At 38.1% G+C, this 14661-nt stretch overlaps 1 protein-coding gene across 7 annotated transcripts in view; it reads right to left on the bottom strand.

Annotated features, from left to right (window-relative positions):
• LOC5564837 (lanC-like protein 3 homolog) overlaps positions 1-6919 on the bottom strand; it is a 33670-nt gene extending 26751 nt beyond the window's left edge. For 5 of the 7 annotated variants that reach the window (XR_002500579.1, XR_002500580.1, XR_002500581.1 and 2 more), the window contains exons 1-2: positions 6674-6785; positions 6229-6613 (exon numbers count right to left, since the gene is read on the bottom strand). Coding sequence is in view for 1 of the 7 variants with exons in the window: in XM_021845249.1 (XP_021700941.1) it covers positions 6229-6568 (340 nt within the window). In the remaining 6 variants the exon portion in view is untranslated. Of the gene's footprint in view, positions 1-6228; positions 6614-6673; positions 6787-6901 lie in introns of those variants that run through there. The other 2 variants (XR_002500582.1, XM_021845250.1) reach the window with 2 other exon arrangements.
• Between the last annotated feature and the right edge of the window lie 7742 nt (positions 6920-14661).

Genomic DNA, 14661 nt, shown 5'->3' with positions numbered 1-14661 from the left:
ATCAATGTAGGTACCATTGCGTGGAGGGACGGGGGAATTTTCGGGCGTCGTGGCAGGCTTGCATATTTGATGCGGGGCCGGGGTTGACAATGTGGGTGTAAAATTTCACTCGCTTGAATGTAGAGCGATATCGTGAGAGTGTAGTAGATGAGTTCGTTTTTAGTAGGCGCGTTTTGTTTAGTTTTCTACGTATCTTCGGTGCGTGATGAATTGCTTCTATGTGAACGTTTTGACAGATTATTCACTAGAAAAACGCGTGAATTTGTTGCTCTCTGCACACTTAGTGTGTGAGCGGTAAATGATTACACATTTTATCGTCAAAACGATGGGACGTAAATTGAGTAGTGTTTGATCCTTCGACCTTGACGCTTGCTTCTGCGGGGGCGAGCGATGGGGGCAGGATCGAACATGTCGCGCGTCGGTACTACAGTAGTGAAAAAGTGCGCGGTCCGTTAGTAGTGTTTGATCTATTGATCGTGTCGCTTGCTCCTGCTTGGCGAGTGACGAACACTTGTTCGGCGTACAATGCGATTATTGAATTATTTCGCAAATCCGGTTAGGCGTGATTACATCATGGATCGCATCACCAAACATTGGAGACTCCCAGATCTCTACCTTATCCCACTAACCCAATATCCTTTCCATGACAACTGTGGAGATGCAGAGGTGATCTCGGTCTCTAGTAACAACGGTTGTCGAACTAACATTCCTTCCTTTCCCCGATGACCGTAAGGACGTGGCCGGCGCCGTTATTGACTTATAAAATTTGAGCTCTCGATTTGTGCACATTGAGAATGGTAAGCTAATCCCAAGCCCCATTCAATAAATCTCTGTGCAACTCCGATTGTTCTAGTCAATCACGGAGTAGCAACTACGAATTGTACGGTCATCTATGCTTATGCTATGCTTATGCTATTTTTTCTTGCGCCTTAATGGTAGTCAATCTTTAGGAAAGAAAATTTAGAAAGAAAAAAACTTCGTAATTGCAATAGGAAATAGAGGAAAAAAGGGATGAATCTAATAGTAAAATACAATATCACAGCTCTACTCTACTAGCACTTCATGTAAGGAGTTTTCCGAGGTTCTGCAACCGATGAGGAATTTGGGGAGAAGCCGTTGGAACCAATCGTCGATTAGTTCAATACCAGCTTGCTCATGCAGATCATCAGTGGGGTGCAAATAGTCCAAGTTCATCATCATTTTTAGAACTCTGTTTCCGTTGAATCTTTGTGCGATGAGATTGGGCACAGGTGTGCCATGCTTGGAAAGCGTAGGTTAAAGTTGGTCGAAACACAATTTTGTAGAGAAGTAGCTTAGTACGAACGCTTAGTGAGCTTAGTGAGAAACGAGCGTACTATTTTGGTAGTAGCGATAGGGAAATTGCCTCGATTCATTTTGTGGAGGATTGCTGCCTGCCACACAGAGTCGTATGCTTTTTCCACGTCAAGGAGTATCATTACAGATGATTTACCTTGAGTGAAACCTGATCGAACCTGCTTAACTAGTCGCACCAACTGATGACACGTAGAGTTCCCATTTTTTAATCCAAATTGCTCGTTTGTTACCTATAATCCTAGAGACTCTAAATGTACCTCGATGCGAATTAGAATAAATCGTTCCAGAAGTTTGCTGAGATAGGAAAGGAGACTAATCGGACGATAGTTTGAGGGAAGTGTCGCATCTTTGTTAGGCTTCGGGATGGCAATAATAACGGCGTGCTTCCAACGAGACGGGAAGTGACATAATTTCCGGCATGCCGAGAACAGTCTAGCCAGTAGGACAATGCATTTCCGAGGAAGATTTTTCAGCATAACATTCTTTATTTGATCTTGACCTGGGGCTTTTTTGTTTTTTTGGTTGCGAATTTGCCTTTGTACGTCCTTTGGACGAACAAGCCAGGAATTGTCGGGAGCAGGATCAGCTTGGTTTAGGAATTCCAGAGTTCGATTGACGTCTTCTGTGGTTAGTGGATCACTTTCCATAGAGTTCGAATGGAATTTAGCGAAACTATCGGCAAGCACTTTAGCCTTCAATGCTGGAGATGCAACAATAGTTGTATTATCACGGAGTGGCGGGCTGTACTTACAGTTGTTCCGCAATGCTTTAGTTATTTTCCACAGTTGATTGCTTCCATGTTCCATCGTTTGGAGAGTTTCTCTGAATTTGGAGCCTGGTTACATTCCTCAGCGATACTAGAGTTGAACGAATGCACAATTTGCTTGTAGATGGGATCTTTTATCCGCATCCACTGACGACGCCGGCGGTTTCGTAGTGCGATAAGCAATCGAGTGCTCTCAGGAACAGTCGGTGACTAGGGGAACTGCAACGTTCTCAGCTTCCAACAGTGTTTGTGTAAGCTGATCTATCGCTCGGACGATGTCAGCTACGCTATTTAGAGCCGCATAGGACGGGTCTAGCAGGTCCAACTTCGAATTGACTACGCGTTGAAACTTTAACCAGTCAGCACCTTTGTAGCACCATATTGAGTTCAAGGATTCGGTTGGCTCGGTGTTGAGGTGAATATCGAATGCGACTGGCAGATGATCAGATGACAACTCGTTGTGAGCTATTGGTTTGGTCATGTTAACCATATCATTGGACACGACAAGATCCAGAGTTGATGGTCTGCCTCGACCGGTAGGGTGAAAAGTAAATGTGACTGGATAATGTATATGAAAGTTTCACTGCGCTACCACGCTTTGAAGAATGTTTCCTGCTTTGTTAGCCTTTATGCAATTCCATTCCCGGTGTCTTGCATTCAAATCACCAACCTCAAACAACGGCTCGTTACTCCTCATAATGTTCCTCAAGTCGATGCGGTATTGGTTCCAATCGACCGATTTTTTTACTCCCGCAAAATAGGCCGCAATGAAGCGAACGTTGATTCCGTTTTCCGTAGGTATGAAGATGCCGGTACATTCCATAGATTTTGTGGTTATATTCAATGCGACAAACTTGATATCTCGTCGGATATTTTTGTTTAGGATTTCTTTAAAGTTTCTTTTTGTCGACAGTACTTCTAACACTCTAAGTAAGTTCAGTAGAATTTAAATTTATCTCATTTCAAAATACTGACTGCTTGTTTTCAGAATAATGTCCTCTGTTTGAATCTGTGCCAATTTTCCTTTTGTACAAGCAAACTTGGGAGCTTTAGAATCATCTTCAAAATTTTATTTTGAATCCTCTGCAGAGTTTTCTTCCTGGTATTACAACAGCTAGTCCATAATGAAACAGCATACAACATGGCCGGCCTGAAGATTTGTCCGAAGATCAAAAGCTTGTTCTTAAGACAAAGTTTCGATTTTCTGTTAATAAGTGGATACAAACTTTTTATATATTCGTAACATTTGGCTTAAATGCCTTCGATGTAATTTTTGAAAGTTAAATTATGATCTAGCATGAGCCTTAAATACTTAGCTTCATCTGATCAATTTATTGGAATCCCCCTTAACGTAGCAACATGTCAACTTGAAGGTTTCAAATAAAGAGCTTTTGCTTTATGTGGGAATATTATAACTTGAGTTTTGGAAGCGAAATCTTCCATTCTTGCAGGGATATCCAAACTTTTTTGCTATATACTGCAGATGACAAGCAGGCTTCGTTCTTTGGCGGAGAGACCGGGGTAATCCGAAAACAAAGATTGTTGACAGACATCTCTGAGGTAACTCAGGTAAGTCAGATGTGAAAATATTGTATATAATATGTGTCCCAACAAGCGAACTTGCGGACTACCAGCTCTTAACCCTTTCTTTCCCACAGCTTTGTTCGACAATTTAACTATCAAAATGGAGTTTCTAAAAAAAGTGCTTGAACAAAAGGTTTTTCCAAATAAGCTATATTATTTAAAACCACAATAAAAAAATGATTGTTTTTCAATAGTTAGTTGGTTGTTTTTCAATAGTTTGATCCTTAGGTCACTTATTTCGACGTTTGGTAAGACATATGAGCGTATAAATTTATTCCAATTATTATTGAGCTACTCGTACCAATTCGGTTTAGCCCGCGTTCGTCGAAAATCGGTGGATCACCTGTGCTACCATGGGAAAGAGAGGGTTAAGAAAGCCTTTCAGACTTGGAGTTCTGATAATTACCCTGAAGTGTACGATTTTAAGACAACTTTGAATTATTCTAACAATGTATGTTGGAATGTTGAAGTGTAGAGGAAGGGGTGGTAAAATGAACACCTTAAGGAAATCATCGTGTTTCTAATAGAAAAACGGGGAATTTGTATAGTTCTATCCCACAACATCAAAAATAGGGATGTTATCTATAGCAGCAACATGAATTCAGACTGAAACAGCTAAATTATCACATATTTTTGGTGCTAGCAAAACACGATGTTAATGTTCATTTTACCTGCATTATGTGGGTAAAATGAATAGCTGTTTGTTGGTGGTAAAATGAACATCATGAAAAAATCGTGAGCAAAATAAATATTTCTGAAAATGTTTAATGCCTTACCGAAAATATATCTATTAATGATTGTAACCCATTCGAAAAAAAAAATCTAAAAGTATCAGATTTGACATCATATGATAACGATATTCACCTCACTGAAAAACCTCAAGTCTTCCGAGCTAAAAGTTACGTCAGTTCTAATTTTCAAACGTGGATTTCTAAAATCTTAGTTTTCGTTGATGTTTTCACTTTAATTGACTTACGTATCAACTTGAACACTCCGATTTATGCTCTAAATCGTCCGTGCGTGATGAAAATTCATCGAAATTTGTTTTTCCTCGGTAAAAGGCACGGTGTTCATTTTACCACCCCTGTTCATTTTACCACCACTTTCCCTATAGCAGGATCGCGAGTGCGTTGCAATTAATTGTAATTACCTTCTCCTTACCTTTTTAAGGCGGATCAAGAGTTTAAGATTATCGTCTATAATCATGGATTCGAATTTTACTTAACATTGGCTTGGCTTCAACAATGGATTTTGTAAAAATTTCTAGAGCATTGTCAAGTTTTGTTTGCAAAGGTACCTATTTGGTGTTTTAGAAATCCCGAAAGTAGATGTACTAGGACGTATCAGGTATCAGAAGGCACCCAAGCAGGATTGCTGCTGAGCGAATCAGTCACAGTGGACTTTCCAGATTGGTAAGCATGTTGATCCACATGAAGAGGCATGTTTGCCAAATAAACATCACGGATGTGATGATCGATAATGCGTTCCAGACATTTCGGAAGAAAAGAGGTCAGACTGATTGGTCTAAAACTCTTCGCTTTTTCATACGATGCACGTCCTCCATTCTGGATAAACTTTACAGTAAAATCACGCCAAGATCTGTGAATATACTCGGCAGCAAAACTGCCTACAAGTAGCTTTTTCAAAACGTGTTTGAAAACCTGAAATCCCTTTTGGAGCAGAACAGGCTCCTGGAGATTTGAAAGGAGCAAAACTATTAAGTGCCCATTGAATCGATTCAGTAGTTATGATACTGTGAGCAGAAGCAAGAGACTCATAACTACATGAAAAGACATTTGGTTCATTCGATGATGCTATGTCCACACATCCGGGGAAGTGTGTATTGAATAATCATTCTAAAACTTCTTCATCAAAAGAAGTAAAGTCACCATTTGGTAAGCGAATGTTCACTTGAAAATGCAAAATAAGATTTTGCAAAGATTTTGTTCAGCCTACTGACTATATTCAAACTGGAAACATTTGTACAAAGGTTTTTTTGCAATTTCTCATCGTAATAGGCTGTTTTTCATCACGCCAATCTGTCATGAAACGGCCTACTTTCCTGCACTGAAGTATGGAGTGCGGGAATAGTCATTACCTAACTGAAACCAGTGCTGTAATGATTCATTACGCAACGCATTCTCATTACGCAACTGTTTTGAGTTGCGTAATGAATCATTACCCAACATTTTTTTCAGAAATTGTAAAATAATGGTGAATGCATTCTGATATAATTTCTGATACCCTCAAGTGGTCTTCTACGAAATTGCAAAAAAAGTTGTACGTAACTCGTTGCAGAACTCGATTTTTGCAGCACTCGTCGTAATTATCCTACTCGGCAAGCCTCGTAGGATAAATTTACGACTCGTGCTGTAAAAATCATCATTCTGCAACTTGTTCCGTAAACTACTATTTCAGCCGAATCTTTCAGCAGAACGATTCGTTTGCAAAGCTGTGCCTATTTGGTGTTTTAGAAATCCCGAAATAGATGAACTAGGGCGTCATTTGTGAATCTTCCCTGAGCTAAATCTAAATCTACTTACACAAGTTTCGAGCCTTCTGCTTCCCGGTCCTTGGACAGTCATCTAAGATGCAACGGGCTGCTTCCAACAGTTCCGAAGCTCTACAAAACAAGCCTTTCTGGTAAACGTCCCGTGTCCACTCGACCATCAATTGCTCCTCGGCGTCAGTGAATGTAAGCGTGGGACCGGTTTTACCCTGCCGGTTCCGATCTTCATAGTAGGAGGACAGTGTTGTACGAGGGACGCCAAAGGTAGCTGCCGCCTTGAATAAACTCATCCCTTGGTCAACGGCATCGATGGCTTTGAACAAACTTTCCCTGGTGTATTGTCGAACTTTTCGCTTTTTGGGCTTCTTGGACATTGTTAGTCGTTTATCGTAAATTTACGATTTGATAGCAATATATACCTGAAAATAATATATTATTTTACAAATTGAACTGTTATGACGTAGAATTTATAATATCACTTTTTAGTAAGTAAAAATAAACATTGGTCAAGCCGCCGCCAAATCGGTCAACAAACTGATCCGGGATAGAGAACTTTAAGGTGAAACACTTCAATAATGAACCAAACTTTCGAAGTACACATCTCGCGAAAGAAGCATCAAACAACAGCTCAATTTATATTTCAGCTTTATGTACTAGAAATACAAGAAATTCGACTTCGTTCGTTCATTATTACTGTAGATTAGTACCTTTGAAATCGTGAGAAAGGGCGCAAGTCAGACATTGTGACAGCAATGTTTGGATTCCGACATGTTTCACCTTAAGCCAGAGGGCTTCGAAGTCAATGTGATGGATTTTACTAAGGTGGCGCAGATCATTGATGCGTGCCACTAGTTCTCTCTTTCATTCTCCCGCTATTCTTATGCAGCGCAAATAGTGACGTCACTAGATAGCCGTAGCAGTAAACGCGCAGCTATTCAGCAAGACCAAGCTGAGGGTCGTGGGTTCGAATCCCACCGGTCGAGGATCTTTTCGGGTTGGAAATTTTCTCGACTTCCCTGGGCATAGAGTATCTTCGTACCTGCCACACGATATACACATGCAAAAATGGTCATTGGCATAGTAAGCTCTCAGTTAATAACTGTGGAAGTGCTCATAAGAACACTAAGCTGAGAAGCAGGCTCTGTCCCAGTGGGGACGTAACGCCAGAAAGGAAGAAAGAAGAAGAACAGCGGGAGAATGAAAGAGAGAACTAGTGGCACGCATCAATGATCTGCGCCACCTTAGAAAAATCCATCACATTAGGGCCGTTGTTAATTGTACCACGATTTTCTGGTGAGTTGCAAGCTTAGTGTCAATGATGATGTCGCGCTACACGATGATTGTTCATCTGCAACAACCAGACAGCTCACCAATCCACCAGGAGGTGGATCGTGCTGAGTTGTTGAGTTGAAGGAGAGCGAAAGAAGAAAGGCACAAAAGTCTGTTTGACAGCTCTGCAGAAAGCGCGTGCGCACGGACAGAGCGCGTGCGCACGGAAAGAGCGCCAGTTCGGCTCGATTTGCAATGATCGGTTATTATTATTATTTTTTCGCTATTGGATATTCTATGGTTTGGTTGATCGATGTTAAAGTTTGTTTTAAAAGCGGAGCTACTTATTTTGAAACATATTGCCGTGTACAATAGTAGACAACACAACTAATTTAATTAAAATAATTTGAAATTATAATTAGTACATATACAAAAGGGGAAGAACGTTTAGGCTGGTTGTGCATTACGATAAAATCTCTTAACATAAGCAATGCTTGTTGTTGGTTCTTGTGGAAGGATCAACATGTTCGGCTTAACGAATCTTATTTTAAATATCGAATAACACTCATGCAATTGAACAAAAAGGATGTGATTACAATAGACTTTTGATATTTTCAATTCTGAACCACCGCAAAAAAAAAAAATATTGGGAATCAAAATTCTCCTGAGAGGGATGATGTGGGGGAGGCTCATTCTAATTAATATTGTCGTTCAATTATGGGTATAAATTAAAATTGTTATTGTTCTATACATACTTATTTATTATAATTACCTGTAAATATTGATACAGCCCAATTCAAGTATTTAAATATCAAATAACAAACATAGATATGGTCGGTGTTCAGACAGACTGAACCAAGTGTTTTTTTCAATCGAGTAAGAAAAATGTACCCCAAACATGTGAAACATCAAAATATTATAGATATTTACTGTAATAATGGAACTTATCTATTTGATGATACATTTGTATCAAAATAACATGGAAGATTTAAAATTGATGGAGTTCTTTACGTATCCTTAGAGCTCCAAAATTCATCTAGTCTGGTCTGTCTAAACACCGACCATATGATTCTCAAAAACTCATGAGAATGGTATTTTACTCTTTGAACTGTTATTTAATTTGGATGTGTTTAAAAGATTTATAAATTTAATTTATTATTGATGTTACGAGCTATGTCTGTAGTTAAACTTAATGCTACACAAGAAATATATTTGAATCAAAGTATTTTTATATATAAATCATATGAAAAAAAAATGTTCCAGAAAGTACTCTAGAATTCTTTGGGAGCATCTCCCGGGATTCTTCCTTAAATCATTCATGAATCCTTCAAATCCTCTCTGGGATTGTTCTGCTGAAAATCTTGAGATTATTTCTGAATTTTCTTCCAGATATCGCTTTGGGATTCATCCAAAAAAAAACGTTACCATTCCGGTATTACTTCTGAGATTCTTTCGGATATCCCATTGCGATTATTCTGGACATCTTTTTGGATTTTTTTGCAGAACTCTGTATGTGATTTTGCGTGTATCTCCTTAAGGATTACTTTTGAAATCCAGGAAATTAAATTCTTTGAAATTCTTGAAAATTGTTTTCGAAATACTATGGAAGATTTTTCCATAAATCCTGATGCAATCCATTTGGATATTTAAAGAGGATTTTATCAAAAAATGTACGACTCTACTAGAAATTCTTCGAGAATTCCTCCGAAAATAACTCTAGATTTTTATCCGGAAATACTTCTGGTATTCTTATGAGAATGCCTCTGGTATTCTTCCAAAAATGACGAGATGCTTTCGGAAATCTTTCTGAAATTCTTCAAGAAATTCCACTGAGATTTTTACGCCAATATCTTTGAAATACTCCTGGGACTCTTACAAAAATCCTGTTGGAGTTTTTTTTTTTCGGATATCTTTCTATTCTAAATTTTTCAATAAATTTTGCTGGGATTGTGCTGTAAAACCTGCTAAGATTCATCCAAAAATACGACTGTCATTCTTCCGGATATCATTCAAGAATTCCACCGGAAGTTTTCGTGAGATTCAACCGTAAATCGTTCTGGTATTTTTCAGAAATTCCATTGAGATTCTTAAAAATATCCTTCTGAAAAATTTTCTGAGAATTGTTTTGGGATTATAGAAGGATTTCCAGAAGAATTCCAAGGCGATTCACAGAAACATCACTTCTGTATGAAGGATTATCGTTAATATCTGAAATAATCCCATGAGAATTCTAAATCCAAATTACAGTGATATTCAAAAGAATCCCAGAAGTTATTTCGCCAGAATCCCTGAAAGATTTAAAGGATATTCACATACATCCAGAAGATTTCATGAATATTTTCCAGAATAATTCCGATGTCCAGATGAACTGCAGAAAGATTCAGGGAATAATTTCAAACGGGATTCGGAATCATTTGAAAGTAACTTTTAGAAGATCCTCAGAAAAAGAAATCAGTAATCAAAGTAATCGAAAAAATCTCATTATTTCAAGCAATGCTCGTTGGTTAATGTCGAAGGATCAACATGTTCGGCTTAACGAATCTTATTTTAAATGTTGAATGACACCACATACAATTAAACTAGAATGTGATTACAATTCTGAATCACCGCAAAAAATATTTAGAATCACAATCCTTCTGAGAGGGATGATGTGGTGGATGCACATTCTAATTAAAATTGTCGTTCAATTATGGCGATAAATTAAAATTGTTATTGTTCCATAAATACTTGTTTATTATAATTACTTGTAAATATTGATACAGCATATAAAAAGACATTGGTCCAGAAATTACTCCAGAATTCTATGGAATTTCCCTCCTGGGATTCTTCCTTAAATCACTTATGAATCCTTCAAAACCTCTCTGGGATTGTTCTGGAAATCTAAAGATCATTTCTGATTTTTCTCTAAGTTCTTCTGGAAATCACAGAATACTTACAGATATCGCTTTGAACTCATCTAAAAAACATCGTTAGCATTCCGGTACTATATCTGAGATTCTTTCGGATATCCTTTGTGATTCTTCTGGACATCTTATTGGAATATTTGCATAAATCTGTATGTGAGTTTGCGTTTATCTCCTTAGAGCAGCCGTAACGGTGCGCGACTAAACTAAATTACATGGCGCAGTATCATTACGCTGATCCGTACCGGGCGCTGCTAACCGGGGTAGCAAAATAACAGCGCTGCCTTCGGAAAGCATCGGGTGAGCAAATTTAGCAGCGCGATAGTTGCGCTGCTATTCGATTTGAATTCAAGCATACGGTGTGGGATATGAAATTCTGGTTGAAGTTTTGGAAATCTGATGCATGATGCGCATGAAGTAGAAATTTTAAAATTTTGGGAATTCGGGTAAACCTTCAAGATTTTGATAAGAATACTACACGCAAAAAAATTGTGCGGTAAAAACTACCATTTTAGGGGGTTAACTTAAGCGTTCGCACCGGCAATTTTCAGCAGACCAGAAATGCGCTTGATTTTACCATGTCTGTAGTCGAAATCAGATTGTTGTAAATTATTTCTGTCAAACGTACCAGTAATGTGGTGGGGTGTACCGTAAACATAGTAAATTGGTCTGAAATTCCATGGTAGTTTCAAGAATGGGCGTAGTCAGCAAAAATAGTAATTTTAACCGCGGAATTTTTTTCCGTGTAGGAATCTGATGCAGTTATTGGAAATCCGATAGAAGTTTATGAAATATTCGAAAATCCTCGTAAGAATTTATCGATTTCGGAGTATTATGGGATTTTGGGATTCCGACTGGAATCCTTAGAATTCCGACTGGAATCCACGGGATTCCGCCTGGAATCCTCGGGATTTCGACTGGAATCCTCGGGATTCTGACTGGAATTTTTGGGATTCCGACTAGAATCCTTGGGATTCCGACTGGAATCCTCCGAATTCCGACTGGAATCCTTGGAAGTCCGACTGGAATCCTCGGGATTCTGGCTGGAATCCTTGGGATATCGTCTGGAATCCTTGGGATTTCGGCTGGAATCCTCGGGATTCTGACTGGAATTGGAAAGAGATTTTGATAAGAATACCGTCTGGAATCCTCCGAATTTCGACTGGAATCCTCCGAATTCCGACTGGAATCCTTGGGAATCCGACTGGAATCCTTGGAAGTCCGACTGGAATCCTTGGAAGTCCGACTGGAATCCTCGGGATTCCGGCTGGAATCCTTGGGATATCGTCTGGAATCCTCGGGATTTCGGCTGGAATCTTAGGGATTCCGGCTGGAATCCTCGGGATTCAGATTAGAGTCCTCGGGATTCTGACTGGAATTCCAGTCGGAATCCCAAGGATTCCAGTCAGATTCATAATAATTACGGTCAAATTTGCAATATTTCTTGTAGGATTTACAAGGATTCCGGTAGAATTGGCAAGGGTTCCAATCAAATTAGCATCCAGTTGGATTCATAAACAATCTCAAAAATTTCCGATGGAATTCTAATAATTCCGCACCAGAATATAATAGATATTCCAGCAGAGTTACAAAAATTCCCAACTTGAATTGATCACCATTATTTTCACAACTCATATGTTAACCCAAAAAGCAACGACCGGTACGGTAACGAGTTACTAAATATGGTAGCCACCGGTGTGAGAATGAGTGACTAAACTAAAATGACAACTCTGGGGGTGATCATTTTAATCACCCAAATAGTCGCCCCCGTTAAAGATGCTCTTACATTCTACTACTTCAATTGGACATTCGCATAAGTGCGTTACTCACGCTCTCACTCTCTTAAGCCTATACGGTCAGCTGTTAAGAGCACGCTCGCAACTCGACCATGCCTTTGTTTTATTATACTAATGACCTGGTTCTGGTGTGGCATGAATAAGGAAGTTTGAATGTTTGCTACTCAGCGCTTTAAGGTTGCTACTGGTATGTTTGGTGTTATGCTTTACTTTCGGTTGGAATGTAGGAAATGTATAGAAATGGAAAGCTATGTAGGTCATGTAGAAAAGGTCACCACACCTCCCCCTTTTAAAAAGAAGAATGGTATCACCATTCTGATTAACGAGTTAATAATTAACAACGATTACCGATTAACAATAATAAACCATATTTTTCTTTTGCTTTATTTTACATTTTGATTAACCTATTTTTATGAACTGTAGATTGTTTTTTAGATTGAGGGTGAATTATAACACAGTTTGGATCTTCATTTTTATGAACAATATACGGTCCTAGATAGAAAGGATCTAGTTTTTTTCTGTTATGGTTAGAAAGATATACACTATCTCCAGGGCAAATGTTGATTGGATTAGTCTCTTCATTATTTTTCATTTGTCTCTTTTCTTTATTTTGAATGAGATTTTTTCTTGCAATTTGGTTGGTATACTGCAATTTGAATTTAAGTTCGTTATGATATTGTTCGATATTATAAATTGGCTCAATTTTGTGTACATCATGTTGAATATTTTGTGGTAATTTAGCCTTTTGGCCAAAAACAAGCTCAAATGGGGTATAACCATGTTCAGTGTGTGGAGTCGTGTTAAAGGTAAATTCGTAATATTTAACCCAATCGTCCCAATCTGTTTGGTGAGCGTTAGTGAATGATCTCAGATATTCATTTAAACATCTGTGATTTCTCTCTAACGCTCCTATAGATTGTGGGTGATAGGCAGTTGATAATGTATGCTTGATTTCTAAATGTTTACATATTTTTTCAATTACTTCGTTATTGTATTCAGACCCTTGGTCTGTTCGAAGTTGAAGAAATGATCCAAAAGTTAAGATGAAGTTATCAACAATTGCTTTAGCTAAAACGTTTGCTTCTTTTGTTGGTACAGGGATCAATATCACGTATTTCGATAAGTTACATTGCAATGTTAGTATAAATCTATTCCCGTTGTTCGTTTTTGTAAGTGGTCCCACAGTGTCTGCGGAGATAACTTCGAACGGTTTGGAAGGAGTCGTAGTAATTACTTCTGCTTCCTTTGTGTGTCTATAGACCTTATTTATTTTACATTGGACACATTTTCCGACAAAATTCATTATGTCATTTTTCATGTTTTTCCACACGAAATATTCTCTTACCTTCAGGTATAATCTATGTCTACCTACATGTCCACTGGTGGGTATTATATGAAATTGTTTGAGGATATCCTGAATTTCTTTAATATTCTTCAATATTCGTGGAGGTGTAAACAGGATAATTTTATAATTGGATATGGCAATATTTGCGATTTCCTTAAATGTTTCAATCGACATGTTCTTGAACATGTTATCCTTCTTTGAAATTGCTAGCATGTTTCTGTTATATTTACTCATGAGTGTTGATAATTGTAGGAACGCAAACTCTAAAGCTTGACTTCCATTTTTGTTTAGTATTGGAACAATAATTTGTCCTAACATTTTTCGATAGTTATGATTGAATAGTTTTAATAAAAGTTTGCTGTGGTGCACTTCACAACTAACTTTAAGAAGTTTTCTTACTTCCGAGGGGTTGTCCGTTTCCCAAATTGCAAGGTGATCAATCTTGTTCAATGGTTTTGACACTTCCACCGGTTTATTATTAGTTCTGAATGATCGAGTCATCGATCTTGTGTTTACTCTAAGGATACTTAATGTTTTCAAATCTTCTGAATTACTTGGTATTCTTGACAGTGCGTCAGCACATACATTGTCTTTACCTGGGACAAATTCAATATCAAAATCAAACTCTTCAAGTTCGAGACGCATTTTGGTCAGCTTTGAAGTTGGATTTCGCATTCCAAATAAATAAACTAGTGGTCTATGGTCCGTACGAACTTTGAACCTTCGACCGTACAGATATGATTTAAAGTAGTTGATTGCCCAGTGTATAGCAGTCAACTCTTTCTCAATTACGGGTTTATTCTTTTCTCCTTTGGTGAATGCTCTACTGGCGAATGCAATAGGTAAATCACTATGTGTGTATTTTTGAGACAATACAGCTCCACAAGCAATGTTGGAAGCGTCTGTTGTCAAAATGAATTCTTTTGTAAAGTCTGGATAGCTAAGAATTTTTGGAGAAAGTAAACAACTTTTGAGCTTATTAAATCGGTCTTGATGAAGATAATTCCATTTGAAGCTAACTCCCTTTTTTAACAAATCGTTGAGAGGTTTAGTTATTTCTGCGAAATCAGGAATAAATTTCCTATAATAATTACAGAAAGCTACAAAACGACGCACTTCATCTGCATTTGTAGGTACAGGATATTCTCTTATAA

The sequence above is a fragment of the Aedes aegypti genome, chromosome 2 (assembly GCF_002204515.2).
Source record: "Aedes aegypti strain LVP_AGWG chromosome 2, AaegL5.0 Primary Assembly, whole genome shotgun sequence".
NCBI classification, from domain to species: Eukaryota; Metazoa; Arthropoda; class Insecta; order Diptera; family Culicidae; genus Aedes; species Aedes aegypti.
The sequence above is the reverse complement of the archived record's forward strand: the minus strand, read 5'-3'. Positions and strand labels throughout refer to the sequence as shown.